At 57.9% G+C, this 18,120-nt stretch overlaps 1 protein-coding gene across 4 annotated transcripts in view; it reads right to left on the bottom strand.

The window, feature by feature from the left end:
- AFAP1L2 (actin filament associated protein 1 like 2) overlaps positions 1-18,120 on the bottom strand; it is a 98,926-nt gene that overhangs the window by 3,038 nt on the left and 77,768 nt on the right. For 2 of the 4 annotated variants that reach the window (XM_030334980.2, XM_032595215.1), the window contains exons 6-18: positions 16,080-16,285; positions 14,767-14,946; positions 11,517-11,606; positions 9,862-9,946; positions 9,216-9,320; positions 6,771-6,982; positions 5,027-5,172; positions 4,342-4,453; positions 3,476-3,712; positions 3,219-3,393; positions 2,805-2,960; positions 322-515; positions 83-205 (exon numbers count right to left, since the gene is read on the bottom strand). In XM_030334980.2, coding sequence (XP_030190840.1) covers positions 83-205; positions 322-515; positions 2,805-2,960; positions 3,219-3,393; positions 3,476-3,712; positions 4,342-4,453; positions 5,027-5,172; positions 6,771-6,982; positions 9,216-9,320; positions 9,862-9,946; positions 11,517-11,606; positions 14,767-14,946; positions 16,080-16,285 — 2,021 coding nt within the window. The remainder of the gene's footprint in view (positions 1-82; positions 206-321; positions 516-2,804; positions 2,961-3,218; positions 3,394-3,475; positions 3,713-4,341; positions 4,454-5,026; positions 5,173-6,770; positions 6,983-9,215; positions 9,321-9,861; positions 9,947-11,516; positions 11,607-14,766; positions 14,947-16,079; positions 16,286-18,120) is intronic. The other 2 variants (XM_032595213.1, XM_032595214.1) reach the window with 2 other exon arrangements.

Genomic DNA, 18,120 nt, shown 5'->3' with positions numbered 1-18,120 from the left:
AGGCAGACGAGGGACCCCGCCTTAGTGACAGTTCTGCCGTCCACGGTGGCCCCGCAGGAGGCTGGGTGTGACCGCCGCTTACCTTCGCTTTCTGGAGGACGGTGCCTTTGCCCGTGACCATGACCGAAAGAGGCCTGTTCTTGAGCGCGGTGGCAGAGTTGACCGGGGTGCAGTCTGGGGCAGGGGTGGGGGTGGCAGCCTTGGGCTGTGGTGGCGAGAGGAGAGCGAGGCCTGAGCCAAGGGCGGGGCACGTGACCCGCCTCCCCCAGCCCCCCGGCCCCGGAGGTCGTGCAGGCGGCCAAGAGGAACCCTGCCGCTCACCCGGGGGCTCACGTTCTCCAGGTGGGTGGTGTCCACAGTGGTGCCCAGCGTCACGGGCCCGGCCTCCGCCTTCTTCAGGTTGTCCTTCACCTCCACGATGTTGAGCTCGAGGTCCACACGCCTGCTCTCCTCGACCCTGCACTCCTCGTCGATTTCCTTCAGCTTCTGCTCCAGGCTGGCCAGGACTCCCTTGTCTGCAGAGAATTTATCCGGCTTCAGGGGACAGAACCCCGGTGGATGTGGCCCACAGTTCTGGCTCCACCACTCAGGGTCGGGGCCTGCGTGAGCCTTCCGCAGAGGCTGGGGAAAGCTCTGGGGGGCAGAGAGCTCTGCCTTCATAACAGGGCATAAGTCAGAGGCCAAGGTCCCTTCTGGTAGGTTCTTAGCAGGTATCAAAACTGAGGGCCCCTATTGTTATAGCAACTGGACTATAGGGAGGGAGGGAGCAGCTTTATTACTGACTCTTGGAGGATGCCTGTGCTGTTCCCACCTGCCCCACGCAGTCCCCTCAATCCTGCTGGCACTCAGGGCTTCTCTAAGCCGAACGGAGTGGTGGTCCTCAGCCCTGCTACTCTCTCAATCCTGTTTTATTGTCACCCTAGAGTTCTCAGATTGGTGCGGTAGCACCAAGAAATGCTGGCCTAGGAGCTCACCGCCAGGGGGAACAACGGTGCCATGTGTGTTCAATAGAGAGTCCTGAGCCAGCAGCCACTGGAATAACTTGGCCCTGTTTCCAAGTCTAGGGTAAGTGGCCACCTGTCAGCCCTTGTCAGAGGACAAGCAGTCACAGGGCCCACCGTTTAAGGAAAAATTCACAGGGAAAAAGCTGACAAAATGTTAAAGATGTTTTTGGAACCGGAGTCCTTGTTAGCAGTCAGTACCACTACTTCGAGAATTACTTTCTTCAGGTCTGTGACTTACTAGCCTAAGATCTTCAGGGCTTACTTGCCAGGAGAATACAGTAAAAGTTTTCTCCCACCCAGAAAATCCCCCTAGAAGAGAAAGGGCGGGGGATCCCCGGTTCTGCACCCCCAGCCCGGCTTGCTCTCCAGGTTTACGAGGACTGTGGCCAGTGCGCCTCTGGTCACGCTTGTTAGCGCATGTCCCAGCTCTGTAGGAAAGCCAGCTACTGTCTCCTTACCCCTGTGCGCTGGCAGCCAAGACCACTGGACCTTTGAAACCAGTAGTGCAAATTGATAGATTAGGGGCTGCCTAGGGACGGGAGGGTTGGGGGGAGATAGGGAGTGACTGCTAATGAGTGTGGGTGGTAAAAATGTACAGATCTGTACAGATACTAAAAATCACTGACTTGTACACTGTAAATGGGTCCATTGTATGATCTGTGAATTGTAGCTCAGTAACGCTATTCTAGAACAAAGACAGTGGATGACTTTGGTGGAGGAGGGTCATGGGGGCACAATCACATGCTAAGCTTCCCAGGAGTCTCTGGGTTTGTCCCCAGACCTGCTCAGGCCAGTTGTGTTGGTTGGTGCAAGTCTGCAATTTAAATAGCAGATAAGCACAAATGTGGACTCTATGAAAATGACGTAAGTGCTTCGGAAAGGTCCTATAAAAGGCAAGTTTCTAGGAAATGACTGCTGACTGGTGGGAGGAGGATCTAGAAAATCATCTACAAGGAGATTTCCTGGCAAGTGTCTTAAGTGTGTGTTCACTGTAAGGAAACGAAGTCTGGGGCGCCTGGGTTGGCTAAGCGTCTGACTCCGGCTCAGGTAACGATCTCACGGTCTCTGAGTTCACGCCCCACGTCGGGTTCCGCCCGCTCAGCCCAGCGCCTGCTTCCCAATCCTCTGTCTCCCTCCCCTGCTCGCCGGCTCTTTCTCTCAAAAAATGGAATAAAGAACTAAAGAGATCAAGCCTGGACATGATGGATGCCGCGGTGCAGGTGTGGTTAACACAGGAAAGGCGACCCGGGACTCCCGTTGGCTGGCCTACACCTCAGCCAGAGGCTTTGGCACTCCATTACAGGAGGGAACTTTTTTTAATGGCTATTCCTGAGAGCGAGACAGAGCACAAGCGGGGAGGGGCAGAGAGAGAGGGAGACACAGAATCCGAAACAGGCTCCAGGCCCTGAGCTGTCAGCACAGAGTCTGACACGGGGCTCGAACTTAAAAACTGTCAGATCATGACATAGAGCCGGTCACTTAACTGACCCACCTGGGCACCCCAAGACAGAATGTGCTTTCAGTGAAAATAAAACATGGCGGCCTAAATATGTAGTTTTTAGAGATTTCCTCCTCCCACCGGTTTTCTTCCACTACCTCCTGGTCCTGTTGACGGCAGATCAGAGGGTCTCTGTACAGAATAGCAACATTTCAGACAGGATGGGGGAAGGACCTGGCAGGGGAGCACCCACCTGCACCAAAGACCGATGCGGCGAAGGCTCACGGGCCCGCAGGCCCGGTGCACAGATCCAGACTCTTCCCCCGGGAAGCCCACACCCCTCCACCTGGGAGGCCCCTTACCTGTGCATTTTAACAGGGTCTCTCTCAGCTCCCGTTTCTCTTTCCGGAGCTGAGCCAGGTGCCCCCGGATTTCTTCCTTCTTCTTCTCGAGCCTCTCCTTCTCCTCTGTGTACCGCTTCACCTCGGCTTCTGTCCTATTCTTGCCCAGTTTGATCTCTACAGACCCACAGAGGAGAACCCCCAGGTCAGCCAGGCTGGGACACAAGGGCCAGCCCAACCCACTGTGCAGGCTCAGACACAACCCGGCCTGGCAGGGACAGACAAGAAAGTTGGGCCCACGCTTTCTTTGCTGTGTGACTTTGGGCAAGTCCCTTCACCTCTCTGAACCTCTGCTTCCTCGTCTGAAAGGGAAGGAACTGGACTAACTTCTGCAAGCCCCTTCCAGAACATTCCACGCTAATCTAGCACAGGCACCTGCAGTGGTCACCCTCAGCTTGTCCTTCACAGGCGGGCTGGCCCCCGCTGGGGGGACGGCCGTAGTGTCGGGGCAGCTCGATGGGAAGGAGATCTTCTGCTGTTCGGTCTGGATTTTGACTGTCGTGAGTCTCCCGGAAGGCTCTTCAGACTCCGGACTCTCCTGCCGCGTCTGCTTTGGGAGAAGGCGAACACGGCTCAGCCGGCCCAGGGGCCGCGAAGGCGAGGCCGGCCCACCTGCTAGAGGACAGCCTTACCTGCAGCTTGGGGTTCTCTGGAGGCTCTCCGAGGGGCTCATCTGGGGCAGGGCCCGGGTCTGCAGGGAGAGCCTCGGCTGGGGGGTCCAGGTGGGATGGCAGTGGGGAGTGGGCCCGGGTCTGTGCACTGCTGGGGCTGTGCAGAAAGGACTTGACAGGTGTGAGGTCCAGGTATACTCGGTCCGGCGGGGGCTCGCTCAGAGCGTCTGTCACAGGGGCGGCTTCGAGCGTTTCCACCTGCAGAGGAGAGACAGGCGGCTTTCACCACGGCCTCTGCTCCCCGGGCTGTGGAGGGGGCACCGGACCCGCCTCCTGTCCCTGCCCCGCGCTGAGGTCACAGAGACCAGCCTCCTGGGGAAGTTTCCACTGAGCTGGACTTACAAGGCCAGGGTTTGAGCCCCGGATTTGCCGTTCAGGAGGTGGGAGACCCAGGACATGGTACTTACTGCTCCAGAATCTCCTTTCTGTGGAGAAAGGGACTAGCGGTGCCTCTGACCAGGCGGTCAGGATTCAGTGAGAGAATCCGCAGAAGCCCTCAGCACGGCACGGGGTTCAATGCCCAGGAACTGGAACCTGCTGTCACTATGACTGTCCACCATCAGTGTGGGCCTCAGTGGTTAATGGTGTCGCTGCTCCTGATCCCGACGCCACACCTCCCACCCCTCATACTGACCGGCGTGGTTGACCAGCTATGTTCGCCGGACCAGTCCCCAAGCCAGGTACGCTGCACAAAAGATGGCCTTATTGCACTAGGTTCCTGCACACTGCAGGTGACTGGGAACCTGCCAGTCTTAGGGACAACCTGCCGATCTCTGGCACTGAGGTTTGGTGGGAGGAGGAGGGGAGAGCCCAGCCCGTGTCCTTACCATGGCCGTCAGCTCCGACACTTCCACGTCGTCATACAGCATCTCCTGGCGGTCCTGGCTGGGCAGGCCATCGATGTAAGTGTTTGGCTCTGAGAACTTCCTCTGCATCAGTCTGGAAGAGCCGGCAAGGTACGGCAAGGGGAAGATCAGGGCAGGGTGGCCCAAAGCCACCCGTCTCAAAGGACCTACGACAGCAGCCCAGGCCAGCTACGCCCCCCTCTCGGTACCCAGGAAAACGGATCCCGCTGCAGCGGCTGGGCCGGCTCCCGCCAGAGCCACCTCGGCATCCTGACCCGGGACCGCTTCTCCCTGAGCCCAGTCTGCTTGTCTGGAAAGCAGAAGAACGAGCCTATCCCAGCAGGGGAGCCAGGACGAAGTGCTGAATCCACAACAAGGAAAGGGGACGGTCAGGAGAGGCTCCGACTCGGCCCCGAGGAGCTGGAGAGCGTCCATCCAGGCCAAGGGCACGTGGCTGCCCCCGGCCCAAGGCCTGGCTCAGCTCCTAGCTCTCAGCTGCTCCCGGGGCCCGGGGCTTCCTGCTGCCGGACAGAACGGGGCTGACCCTGAGTCCTCAGCTGCCGCCCTGCCCGGCGGAACGGGCCACCGGAGGCCAGTCTGGGCCCCAGTCTTGAAGCGTGGCTGGGAATGGGAAAGCGTGAAGCAGAAGGCCCCTTAAAATACTCACAGCAGAGAGGTTTTGGCCGCACTCACGATACAGGACACCCTGTCGGCATCCACGTAGTCGTAGGTGAATTCCTCCGGGTCTGTCTTGGAGCCTGACTCAGAGAGCAGGAGGCCTAGCCAGTGGCCCATTTCCTCGGAAGACTTGGCCTGGGGGGAGGCCGAGAGGCACGTGAGCAGCGCTGGAGTGTGTCGTCCGGTGCCCAGCCCTCCCGGCCCCGAGGCCCGGCCGGGCAGGGCCCCGGAGAGAGCCTGGGGCCATGCTCCCTCACTGCCACTAGCTTCTCTCATCCCGGTGAGTCCAAATAACATTTCTTGCCACTGGGGATAATGCCACCTCAGTGACGCCGTGGACACTTGTCCCGAGTATCAGATGTGATTCACACACGTGTATTTCTAGAAGGCCAAGGAGCCCGGAGAGAACGATTAACACCATATGCATTTGAGGTCGACACCTCTATTTTATCAACAGTTTGTCAACCTAATCCACACATACAAGAGTGAATCCCTAAGACATAACAAAATTCGAATTTCATTTCCAGTTTTACTACAGTCTTCCAAGAAAGGTTCTCTTAAATACCTTTCTTTATACCAGGTCAGCTGGCTCTAATAAATAACTAAATAAATCCCGGTGAAGTTGGAGCCTGTTGTTTGTTTTTTTTTCCCCCAGGGGACAATGCATTCTAATCAAATATGTACACTGGGTATCTTTTAAAATGCCAACATTGCTTCTTGCCTTCCCCTTCTGTCCTTCCCTGACCCAGCAGCTGGAGGGGGCATCTCGAAATCCGAATCTGAGCCCGCCACCCTCCCCTGAAGCCTTTTGTTCAGGGCCTCCCTTTGTATGCCAGTGGTTGTACCTCTGAGGGTCAACCCTCCCTCCCTCCCAGCCTCCCAACCCTGGCCTCCCCCCCACATGCAGGCTTCTGCACACATCACAGCATCCCCCACCACGGCTTTCCAGCAACTGTAAGTAATCCACTGGGTAATTCGTTGAATAACACCCCAGTCTCACGCTAGAATCCAAGTTCTGTGACAGCCTGTCTTGTTCACGATATAACCGTACTGAGTAGATAGATACCCGTCAACAGGACAGACGGGTGGATACAGACACGCTTGTCCCTGGGAAACAACCGGCGGAGCTTTTAGCCACCAGAGGGCAGTATTGGAGCACAATCTGGATGAAGACCCCAGCGTAAAGGACTAGGTGACCAGGGGTGAACCACGGGATGTTTCTTTGCGTGTTAAGAAGTCTGGCTCGGACCTGCCCCTGCTCAGTGCAAGGCATGAGGTCACCTCTTATTTTTGTAAATGTAACAGCACATCACACAGAGGGTGGGGAGTGGGAGAAAAGGTATCACAAACCTCATTCTTGCCCCAGATAAGCCCTAACAATCATCCCCTCTATGCACGGGGCCCCATCTGGTGATACACAAACCAGACCCACTGTGAATCCCCAGAAGGTTTTTCAAGCAGCTCAGGGAGTTATAAATAGTCCTCCTGCCCTCAGGGCAGGAAGTAACTCATTGTCCCTTTCCTATAACACAACCACTCTGAGGTCAGAAAGGGAGTAGACAATTTTTTTTTTTTTTTTTTTTTTTTTTTTTTAAGTGCAAAGAAGTAAAATGCAAGGGAGTAAAAATAACGCAGGGCTAGGCTGCATCTCCGAACAGGGTGACGGTCCGCAGAGCGCAGCAAACAGCCCGGAGCCCCGCGCCCCATCGCCCGCCCCTGCGGGCCAGTGGTACCTCGAGCTTGGCCAGCTCCTCGCCGTGGTGCAGGATGCGGAAGGAGTAGAGGTGGTCGGGGCTCGGGTCTGGGACCACCTCACAGCCCAGCAGGCTGACGGGCTGCTGGGCCACCTTGCTCCGGTTCCGGTCCAGGTAGAAGTGCAGGTGACTGTCCCTGACGGAGCACCAGCGGGACTTCCACTGGCTGTTGACCAGCACGTTCAGGTAGCCTGCCGGAGGGGACAAGGGTGTCCGTAGCTGCCACCACCTCTGGGCCTCCCAGAAGCTCCCCCAGAATCTCAGTTCCAAGACCTGTCGCGCTTCGCAATAGTCTGTCCCGAGGGCAGCGAGCCGTGTCGTTGACTAGAGCAGGCGGGTGGTGCGGGTGTACAGGACGAGGCCCCCTCACCCTCCTACCCGCACTGGCAGCCGCCCTCCTCACCGCCTCGGGTCACTTAGGCCACGTGCAGGAAGGTCGCCGGCCAGGGCCGCCTCGCTGCAGGTGCCGTCACGCGCTGACCTCCACAGCCCTAGTTCCGTCACCATCCCCGACGGACAACCTTTCCATCACTGGGCCTCGGCTGCCAAGGCCTCCTCCCTTCTGCCGGCGCCCTCTCATCCTCCCCAGTGCGGCTGGCCTTGCTGGGCCCTGCCCCGGTCCTGCACTCCCTGCGAGGCCTTCCTTCAGAACCCCTGGATCCCAGAGCAGTGAAACCTGTTTCCGCGTCAGCCTCCCCAAGCGGACCCTGGGCTTCTCAAGGGCACGAACTCTGCCACCTTCACCTCCAGCGCCCAGGGCGCGTGCCCTGAGGCCTCCCCACCAGGGAGCCCCTCTCTCCGTGGGCCAGCAGAGGCGGCCAGCGCTGGGGTGCATCGGTCATGCAATCCTTTATTGTTCTCAAATGGTTGCAAGTATTGGGTTCCGCTTCCCGAGGACACGCCTTCCCCCTGCCTTCCACTTGGACATATACGGAGCTGACACCATGGGCCAAGCACGGCCTTGTCCCCGGGGCTACAGAGATGAGTAACATCCAGTCCTCAGGACCCCCTGCACAGCCCGTGGACCTCTCTCTGGGCTGCTCACCTTCCCAGAGGGACCGGCTTACGAAGCGGATGCCTCCTCCATTCTAGAGGATTGGAAGCTGTTCTGAGCCCTAACTGGGCTGAACTAAGCCACGCAGCAGGTCACGGAGCCTGGCCGCCTTCCGGCCCACCCAGTGCGGGGCATACAGTGGGGATCATGAGTCCCTCAAGGCCACGCGGACATAGCCACAAGGACACCTGCAAAGTAGAGGAATCCAAGGCCAAGCCCTAGGAATTCTGGCTCGGCCAGGCGGTGCCCCCACTTGTCTATCACAGTTCTCTGGACCACAGAGAACTCTGGGCCAAGAGAGCAGGGAGCCCAGATGCCACATCTTGAGGAAGAGAACAGCTATGTGCTCTGGCCCCCTTCCCTAGCCACAGGGGACAGGGGCATGCTTCCCTGCTGAAGGGACTTCCAGCAATAATCCAGTCACATCTCCCAGTGGCTCAGTGACACCAGGCTTTTGTGCCAAACACTGTGCCCCCTGAGGCTGCAGGGGCTGGCAGAGCTGGGCCACTACCCGGTGCCCTGGCCAGAGAAACAATGAGGCTCCAAAGGTGAGGGCCCCTCTGCTGATTTCCTGCCCCACCCGTCTACTCCGCCAGCCTCAAAAACCACAACTCAACTGGGACTCAGGAAAGGAGCCCAGGGCTGGGACATGGGTTCCAGGAGGAAGAAGAAAAGGCCTAAAGGTGGATCATAATGGCCTTCAGGCTCCGGAGTGATCGCAAGGAGTCCCAGGTTGGGAGCCAGGACAGAGGCTCACCCAGGATGTTTTCTGGGAAAGGCCTCAGTTTCCTCAAGGCTGAGAGGGGAGGAGAGATGACGTCTATGAGCCTAGCAGCACCCATAACATCCTCTGTACCCTTCTGTCTCTCCCTTAATGGGGTCTCACTGTCCCCATCTCAGAATCCTTGCTCGTGCCCAAGGATGCCACCTCACCCTGTTTAGCTCCTGCCCGACCTTCAGGGCTCGGGCCTGATCTTGGAGTGGAGAGGTTCTTTCCCTGAGTCCTTATAGCTATGACAAGGACACAGCGTGTGGTTTAGGGGTATGAAGCCACCATCACTCCTGCGCCGTGAGTCGTCAGGGCTGTGTCCTCCCCCTGCCCGGTCCCCTTCCCCTAGCCCTGCTTGCCACGCTCCTTCAATACTGATCAAATAAAAAGAGCACTGGGGAGACAGCAGTCAATTACCAGCACTTCTGCAAAGGACCCAGCACTGCAGCAAAGACAGAGTGTGGTCAGGCATAAGGAACGGCCTGCAGCAAAGGTAAACAGAAGCCAGGAGCGACAGGTTCGCCATCGCCCAGAAACGTTTAAAGCAAGACCGAAAATCTCTGCCTGTGCCGTGACAGCGGCCTTCGGCTACGGTTCTTACTGGATGTCTCGAGGGACCTGTCTGGAGGCTCCAGCGAGGTAGACTTCTTCCGGCCCAGATTCATTAGGTTGCTCAGTTTGAGGCCAGTAGAACATTTCTTCTTGACTGTCAAGATGAGAGAGAAACCCATCAGCACGGCACACAGCCCACCGAGGCGTCCCGATGAAAGACAGAAAGAAGACCAGACCCGTTCCCACTCCCTCTGCCCCTCCCTGCGTTCGGGCACACACGTGTTTGCACGCACACGCGCGCCTGCCCCCCCAAACCAGGATGCACGGCCCAAAGTCAGGTGCCCCTAGAATCGCACATTCACGAGGGGCCCCCCCAGCTCCTCTCACAGAACATGTCAGCCCTCGAGAATCTCCGCGGACTCTTGGCTCAGAGAGGTTGGGTCCGGGGTTAGCAAACGAGAAGAGATACAAGAATATTCTAACCCCAGCAAATTCATAAAACGTGACCTCGACGAGGTCATCTCTCTCTTTTTCCCGGATTTGTCAGCTGTGTTATTTCCAGGCAGTGTATAAGTTGGAGGCACGTTGGCAGCAGCTGTCCAAACCCGTTAGGGTTGAGCCACACAGCCACGTCTCACGGCGTGGGGTCCCATCCCCCCTCCCAGGCCTCGGCTGAGGGCTACAAGCATTGGTACCATCTTTGGCCTCTGGGACCTCAGGGTGGCCATCTACGGAGCTCCCATATTCCGGGGTCGACCCGTACTTCTCCGTCACATCTGGCTGTGGAAAAGAGGGAGACAGGTATAGCTTTTAGGTGTCGCCTAGAGGTTCCTGTGGAGTCTGGGTCACCGATGGGACACTGGCCACACTTCCCTTGGGCCTTCTGGGGGACATGCCTTCACCTTCCCTTTCGCTGCCCCATCCCAGAGACCGTCCTCTACTTCAAGGCCACCACACATTCAAGTTTACAAGTTCTCAAAATGCTATTCGACCTGATGCAACAGCGGCCCCGAAGCCAGCGTGAAGGGCAGGTGGCCAGCTCTGGGGCCTCAGAGTTGACGTCCCAGCCGAAGCCTGCTGTCAGGCTGGGAACTATCCAGACAGGAGCGTGAGCGAGGCTTTTAAGAACTGACTGTGCGGGGGCGCCCGGGTGCCTCAGTCCGTTGAGCGTCCGACTTCGGCTCAGGTCATGATCTCGTGGTTCGTGAGTTCAAGCCCCACATCGGGCCCCGTGCTGACAGTGTGGAGCCTGCTTGGGATTCTCTCTCTCTCTCCCCCTCTCTGCTCTTCCCCTGCTCACTCTCTCACTCTCAAAAAAACTAAAAAAAAAAAAAAAAAGAAGGGACTGTGCCACTAACACATCACTAACACATCAGGCTTCAGGGAAGGGCCAGCTTGCCTGCACAAGTTCAGACCACGATTTGAACCCTGGCTGGAACGCTCTCCATCCAGGCCTGGTGCTTGACTTACAAGCCTCTCTGGGCCCTGCGGTGCACGTGTTTCAAGAGGGATAACATCCCCATCTACAGCCCTGGGGCTGCTAGGGGACTAGAGACTTTCCAGAAGGGTGTGCTGGCCGCCGCTGCTGTTAGAATGTGAAGCACTCAGAATATTCCAACCAAGCTTCTCCCAGAGAACCACTTCCTCCAGACCCCTGGGTAACAAGCTGAGGGTCTCCCAACCAACGGGACTGGCCTCAGGCGGTGGCTCGAGGACTGACATGCGTGACCGGGTTACTCCATGAGGAATGGCCGGTGCCTTCCCGATGAACGGAGTGCCTCCTCCCTACTCGAGCCATCCGCGTACCCTCTGCCCTCTCCCCTGCCGGGGCAGGGCCGCCCAGGGCGAGACCCAGCGACGCCGCTCTGGGCACACCCGGGCTCCGGGGCACCTACCTGCAGATTCTTGGGGACACGGAATGGGAAGCCTCAGGCGATGGCCCTCCCCTCGGCCAGCACTTGGCCCTTAAACTGGGGCCCCACAGCTCCGTGCGAATGAGCAACAGAGCCCCTCTGGCTGGAATCAACCCAGGACGGTTCTCCCAGCCCGGAAGCTCTACTGAAAGTAAGTGCAAAACAAGGGCCTCATACCACGAATTTCCCTGATTAAGAATGGAGGGCACGCTGACCTTTGTTCCAATCGGCTTCCTGCGCCCAAGCAAGAAAACATTTCGGGTTTGTATCAACTTCCTCAGTTTTCCTGCCAACCTGGGAACCACTGCCCTTATCCCAGCATCATACGTTTCCCACTCATGGGGCTGAGGTGCGAAAGCAAAGGTCTGTTTCATGCTTGTAACGTTCACGGAGGAGAAACAGGACGGCACTCTCCTCCAGGCAGGACAGAGGCTTACTTTCGGGCCGCTCAGGCGCTGGGCGTCTGGGGTGTACTGATTTCCCTCGGGCGCTCCTTCTGCAGGCAGGCCACTCACCTCCTGGATGACCTGAAGGAAGAGAAAGCCGTCAGCGGAGTCGCCTGCTGGCCGGTACTCACAGCCAGACGGCAGCTGGAGCCCCTGGAGGGGGAGCGGCTGGAGGCGACAGGCGACGCACAATTTCCAAGGGACGGAGACCCTGCCTCTCACCCCTGGCACCTGGCCCGTGACCGGGCAGCCTGCGGTGGGGACGGCCCGTTCCGTGGGCCCGCTCCCCTGCAGATCCCCCCCCCCGCCACCCATGTTCCGCTGGTGGCCGCTTTACCGCAAAGCCTAAAGATGGCCCGAGCCACCAGCCCTCAGCTCTGCCAGCCCCCTCCCTGCCCTCACCCTGGGCAGGATGGGCCGTTCGGCCGCGGGTCTGATGAAGAAGTGCACTTGTCAGCTGCCCCCCACCCCCGGCTTTTCGGGAGCCATGGAGCTTGCTGCGGAGAGCCTCCACGCTGCTCAGGAAGCAGGCCTGCCAATGGCCTTGGTCCGGCACTGGCTGTCCATTCAGACTCACCTGTCACAGTCCACCCCCCCGGAAGGAGCCTTTTAACTGGGGGCGAGGGGGGGTGCTGGGCTGGGGGCACCAGGGTCAGAGGCGGCTCTGGCCACTCTCAGAACCGCTGTTCTGAGCCCGGAGCCACCTGGGGGATTTCCAGAGGGTCAGAGCCCCGGGCAGCCACCAACAGCCCTCTGGGCTCAGCAAGAGTATGTTCAGAGACCCTCCCTTTTCCGTGGCTGCTTAGAGCAGTTTATAGAGACAAGTTCAAAATGAGAAAAGCCGAAGAACAAAAGGAAGAAGGGCGGTGGGGACGGGGGAATACACAGCACTTCTCGCCTCTCCCATGGACTCCAGTTCGGGACGCTGGTCCACACGGCGGACCAAACGTGCAACGTGGTGCCGTGGGAAGAGGGCAGCACCGGAATCGGCCCGCCAGCTGCGTGATCACGGGCCTAAGCTTCAGTCACCACGTCTGTGGGATGGGACGACACCGACACCACCGGGCGGCTGTGAGGACTCGGTAAAGGACTCGGCACAGGCCAGGCACGTTCATTACCATCCTCATTAGCTGGGGCCTGGATATGCGGACCCCTTCGCAGGGGAAGCATGCTAAGCCTGGAGTCCAGGCTCGAGGGCTTCTCTGGGGGAGCCCTGCCTTGTGCTTTCCTTTTCTGGGGTTCTCATCCCATATCCGCATTTCCCGTTCACCGCCACCTACTGTCCCTACAGCCAGGCCATCTCTGTGCTCACCTGACCAGGGAGGAGAAGGGCCTCTGTGAAGGCCCACAGAGAGGCTGTGCCTTCTGAAAGTATTCTTGTCTTTGAAACCACCGGCAGGGGTCTCAAGATGAGGGCATGAGAGTTGCGAAGGGAGGCTGGGGTCAGAGGAAGAGCAGGTGAGTGTGAGCAGTCAGAGGAATAGCACTGGGAGCAGGAGTAGCGCGCGCGTGCGTGTGTGTGTGTGTGCACGCACGCGCGCATGTGTCTACATGCATGCAAGTGTGTGTGTGTGTGTGTGTGTATCTGCAAGTGTGTGTGCATGTAAGTATTTGTATGTGTACATGTGTGGATGGGGTAGAGGGCAGCTATGGTGAGTGCCCCTACACTGGACATGCATCAGTGTGGCCGTGATAGAGGAGGTGGGGAGGGAAGGAAAGAGGAAGGGAGGGAGGGAGGAAGGGGAGAAGGGGGGAAGGGGGGAAGGAGGGAAAGATGAAAGGAAGAGAGGAAGGAAGGGGAGAAGAAGGGAAAGGAAGGGGGAGGAAGGGGTGAGTAAGGGGGGAAGGAGGGAAAGAGGGAGGGAAGGAAGGAGAGGGAAAGGGTAAGGAGGGAGGTAGGGGGAAGAGGGGAAGGAAGGAAGGGGGAAAGGAGGGGGGAAGGAGGGAAGGAAGTAGTGAAGGAAAGGGGAATGAAGGGAGGGAGGGAAGGAAGTTTGGAAGGAAAGGGGAAGAAAGGAAGGGGGAAAGGGAAGGGAAGGGGGAAGGAGGGAGGGAGGGAAGGAAGGAAGGAAGGAAGGAAGGAAGGAAGGGGAAGAGGGGGGTAAGAGGGGAAGGAGGGAAAGAGGGAAGGAGGGAGAGGGAAAGGGGGTAAGGAGGGAGGTAGGGGGAAGAGGGGAAGGAAGGAAGGGGGAAGGAGGGAAGGAAGTGGTGAAGGAAGGGGGAAGGAAGGGAGGGAGGAAGGAAGTTTGGAAGGAGGGGGGAAGAAGGGAAGGGAAGGGGGAAGGAGGGAAGGGAAGGGGGAAGGAGGGAAGGAAGGAAGGAGGGAAAGGGGAAGGAGGGAAGGAAGGAGGAAGGAGGGAAGGAAGGAGGAAGGAAGGAAGGAAGGAAGGAAGGAAGGAAGGAAGGAAGGAAGGAAGTTTGGAAGGAGGGGGGAAGAAGGGAAGGGGGAGGGAAGGAAGGGAAGGGAAGGGAAGGGAAGGGAAGGGAAGGGAAGGGAAGGGAAGGGAAGGAGGGAGGGAGGGACCTCTCTGGCTCTGGTCTCACCAGGGGTCCTGCTGGGTCTGGAGATCCCTCTGCAGCTGTGGGCCCCTTCTTGGTGCAAACCTCATACCTTCTGGAATTGTCATGCTTATTTTTCATATGGGGCAAACCAGGCTTCACCATCACTGGGAGCTCTACCGTGTATCTGTAGGCAGAACTGACCAAGGCCATTTGTGATGGTAGAATAGAGGGCTGCGGTCACACAGCACCAGGTTTGAGACCCAATCCTGCCACTCACTGGCCAGGTGACCTCGACTGGTCATCTCCCTCTGAGCCTTAATCACCACCCCTGTAAAATGGCAGTATTAACATCGTCCAGCGCCCCCCGCCCCCCCAGTGTGGTTAGGTGGGTTAGGTTTGCCAAGAGCACAGGGCCCATGGTAAGTGCTTTACACGTGGCTGTGCTGTCGATTCTTCCTTAATAAGGAGGCTCGTGGTGCCTCTCTAGAGGCCAAAAGGCAAACGAGTGTCCCCAAGGGCCCAGCTCCAGGCCCGGCAGCAGGGTGCTGTGATCCCTTCGTTCCGAATGATGGCTACCACCTGGAACACGGAAGCCCTGGGAGTTTGAAGGACTGTAGATCCTTTACCCTTGACAATGGCCATCCCTTGTAGAAAAAGTCAGGGAGGCAGAACTGAGGAGCCCCCGGGGAGCCCGCAGGGGAGCAGGCCCGTGTCCCCCCCAGCCCAGTGCCACCCTCACCCTGAGCCACTGCTCTGCTTGGTCCCTGCTCTGCAGGCCGAGCACGATCACGTCGGCGTTCATGGGCGTGATCTTTAGCTTGTGCTCCTTCTTCCGCACTTGCTTCTCCTTGTGGATGACGCTGCTGCCCACCAAGTTCACGTCCAGCTGCGGGCTGTGGTCCTTGGAGGATTTGTAGCACTAGAAGGGAAGAGAGACGCTCTGAGGCTTTGCCAGGCCTGGCGGGGTTCCGCAGCGGAGGGGCCGCGGGCACAGCAGGACCCCGGGACCTGGGCGCTCCCCAGCAAAACCAAAGGTGCGGACCCGTGGCCTCGAATATCAGCAGCTCTTGTTCTTGGCACCAGAGCGACCAGGCTGATTGTCTCCCCTCCCGCACCCCTCCTCCTTGCCAGTCTCGCCCAGGGATGCCCCAGACCCCGCTTATCCATGCTGCTCGAAGGTCCCTGTAGGCCTCAGGTTGCTCCTAAAAACATCCTCTGTAGCCAACTCTCATACTTCTGGCTGGACTCACTCACTTCCCCGCCTGTCTACATTTCTTGCTTAGCGCCCTCAGGAAGGGGGCCGTAGGGAACCGAGACTAAGCTTCGTATCTGCTTAGTTCAGAAAATGGTGTGTTAGTGAAAAAACACGGGGACTTGCTTCGCCTCCCGAAATACTTAGCCCCTCAATTTGTCACAGGTATGAAGGGCGTCCTCACGGGGCTGCTGAACAGGCTTACCAGAAAGAACATCTGCGCAGAATCGGGCATGTTGTGAGTGGTGAATTAAGGGCACTTATAATGATTCCAAGGAACTGCCAATTAGGACATAAAACTGTGAATTTTAATTTGGAATCACAGGAAACAGGGCTGTGGTCAGAGTAACAGCTTCTGATTTCTTTAGGGGTTTTGTCTTATAATCAGTAATTCAAAATACTGTGACTTCTGAGACGATGCCTCTCATCCTAGTGCCGCACAGGCGAGTGCAGTAGCCAGAACTGGGGCCGGGGGAGTCCTGACCGTGCAGCAGGGTGGGGTCAGGATGGGAGGAAGGAGCCCTCAGGCCGAGGGGACAAGACTCCTGGAAACCGTCTACGGGATGGGACTGGGGGCAGGGAGTGGTAACCCCAGCCCCCTCTGAATGACAGATGAAGGCTACTAGACCCTTTTAGTTGAGATAAGGCACTTTGGTTCACGCAAAGTTCTGCGCACGATTCTGGGTTAGGAAGCGGAGAAAGCCTCCAGACATAAAAGGCTCTGACCGCCTAGTACCGGGGTGCATCTCCCCAACTCCCCCAAAGAGAAAAGACCGGAACACAACGAGAGACCCACTGACCAGGAGCCTGGTGTCCTTGACGACGCACAGCTGCTTGGCCCACTGTCCCAGCCACTTCTTGCGCCACAGGAAGGCACAGATGCGGGCGTCGCGCATCAGCTCGATGCCGGCCTCAGGTGACGGCCACTGATAGGGGGCCGACTTGCCCTTGCTGTTTTCCTCTTCATCGTAGGACTCGTAGGAGCTGCTCACTGCCTCTCCGTCCTCTGCAAGGAAGAGCCACGGGGTCACGGACCCATCAGGCAGGGGCCATTGCAAACGTGCTCCGTCCAGGAGGGAGGGCAGCAGGCAGGGGCGGCCAGCGGCCTCCAGGCCGCAACGCACCTGCCTCTCTGTGCCCTTGAACCAGCCTGACAGCCACCAACCACAGACCTGGGCAGGCCTGGCCCCTAGATGTCCTCAGTGAAGCTTCCTGGATGCTGCCTCTGGCCACAGACACGTAACTAAAACCAGGAGTCTCTCCCTTTTCCTCCTCAAATCTGTCACCCCAGACTCCGCAGAAACCTCCGACGAGACACTGCCCACAGGCGACTGTTCACGCTTCACAAGGCCAGTGCCCCCCCCTCCGCCCCCCCCCCCCGGGGCCTGTTTCTTCACCTAAAGGAAGAAGCAGGGGGTGAGCCTAGCAACAGGCATTCTATGGGCTGCAGGAAGGGCTCACCATCTGAGCCCAGGCTGGGCACGTGCTGAGCCTCCCACAGCCACCTGCCCAGCGGGGCCTGCTCTGTCCCTGGTCTTGTCCTGGGAGTGGGGGGGTGGGGGAGGTGGGCCATAGCTTGTTAGGGTAAAAGAAACCGCAGTCGGAAATGGCTCTGTGGGGAAGGCCGGCTGGCCCCCTCAGTCGCAGCCCTTTCCCAAACCCACTTCCAGCCTCCCCAGACTCTGCTCGCTCTCCCCCGCCCACTGCACACCTCCCTGCACAGACTGCCCCTTCTGCTGGCTTCCATTCCTACCCTTCCTCCGCCTCTGGCGACCAGCCCACCTCACGCGTGTGTTCCGTTCAAGAGAATCCCCAAGCTCACCAAGCACAAACTGTTCGATTCTGTACACGCTCCACGTGCCTCAGTTTCTGTCCTCCCCCCGGACCCTGCGAGAGTTGCTCTGTTCCCTAGGCCTCGCTGCGCTATTCGAGATCAACAAACACCAGGTGAAGGACAAAGTCAGTAAAACCCCAAAAAGCGGGACACGGAGAAAAGAGAATCTCAGGATCTCTGGTGCAATCCCTGCCTTGGCACGCAAATCCTGTCTGTTGGAATCTCGGTGCTGCGCTGGCCTCTGCTTGATTTCCCCCCTGGATGGGGAGCTCACTATCTTATGAGCACTGGATACCTCCTTCTATTACTGGGTAGCGATAACAGAAAGTCAGGCCGCTATCTACTCCCCCGGGACTTCTACAGACATGCTCTGGCCCTTTGAGTCGCAGTGAATACACCTCCTCTACCCTCCCCCTGATCCCCTTTGGAAAAAAGTCAGCCTGTGGGCCCATAGCCTTCCCTTCTGCAGAAGCCCCTTCTACTATCTGCACAGCCGGGGTCCTACGTACTAGGAAAACAGCACCACCTCTGAATTAAATCATAGAAAAACGGAATGAGGCCACGGCCACAATTATTCCAGCTCCAATGCCAATGAAAATGTGCTTTACTATTCCTAAAAACAACACCGTCACTATTTTAACACCAACTTTCTTTAAAAGCAGTGTGTTACTACTCCCTTTCACATCGTCATAAAAACGTGGCACAGTTCATAATTTCACACCTATTCAAGAAGCAAAGATTGAAAGCCGTGGCGTAGCCAATGGGAGAGCCGAACTCTCCCACTGCCGGTAGGAACATACAGGAACGCAGGCCTCTCAGAAGACTACCCGGCAGCTTGTTGTTTTGTTTCGAGAGCCGTAAAAACACCCATGCCCTTTGACTCCCACAATCCCAGTCCTGGGAGTTGATCCTAGGAAACTAGTTTTTTGTTTTTTTTTTAATAAAGAAGCGGAGGGTGGGGGAGGTTACATGCGTCAAGATATTAAATCCGGGGCCATTTACAGTCA

Source organism: Lynx canadensis, chromosome D2, assembly GCF_007474595.2.
Source record: "Lynx canadensis isolate LIC74 chromosome D2, mLynCan4.pri.v2, whole genome shotgun sequence".
Lineage (NCBI taxonomy): Eukaryota > Metazoa > Chordata > Mammalia > Carnivora > Felidae > Lynx > Lynx canadensis.
The sequence above is the reverse complement of the archived record's forward strand: the minus strand, read 5'-3'. Positions and strand labels throughout refer to the sequence as shown.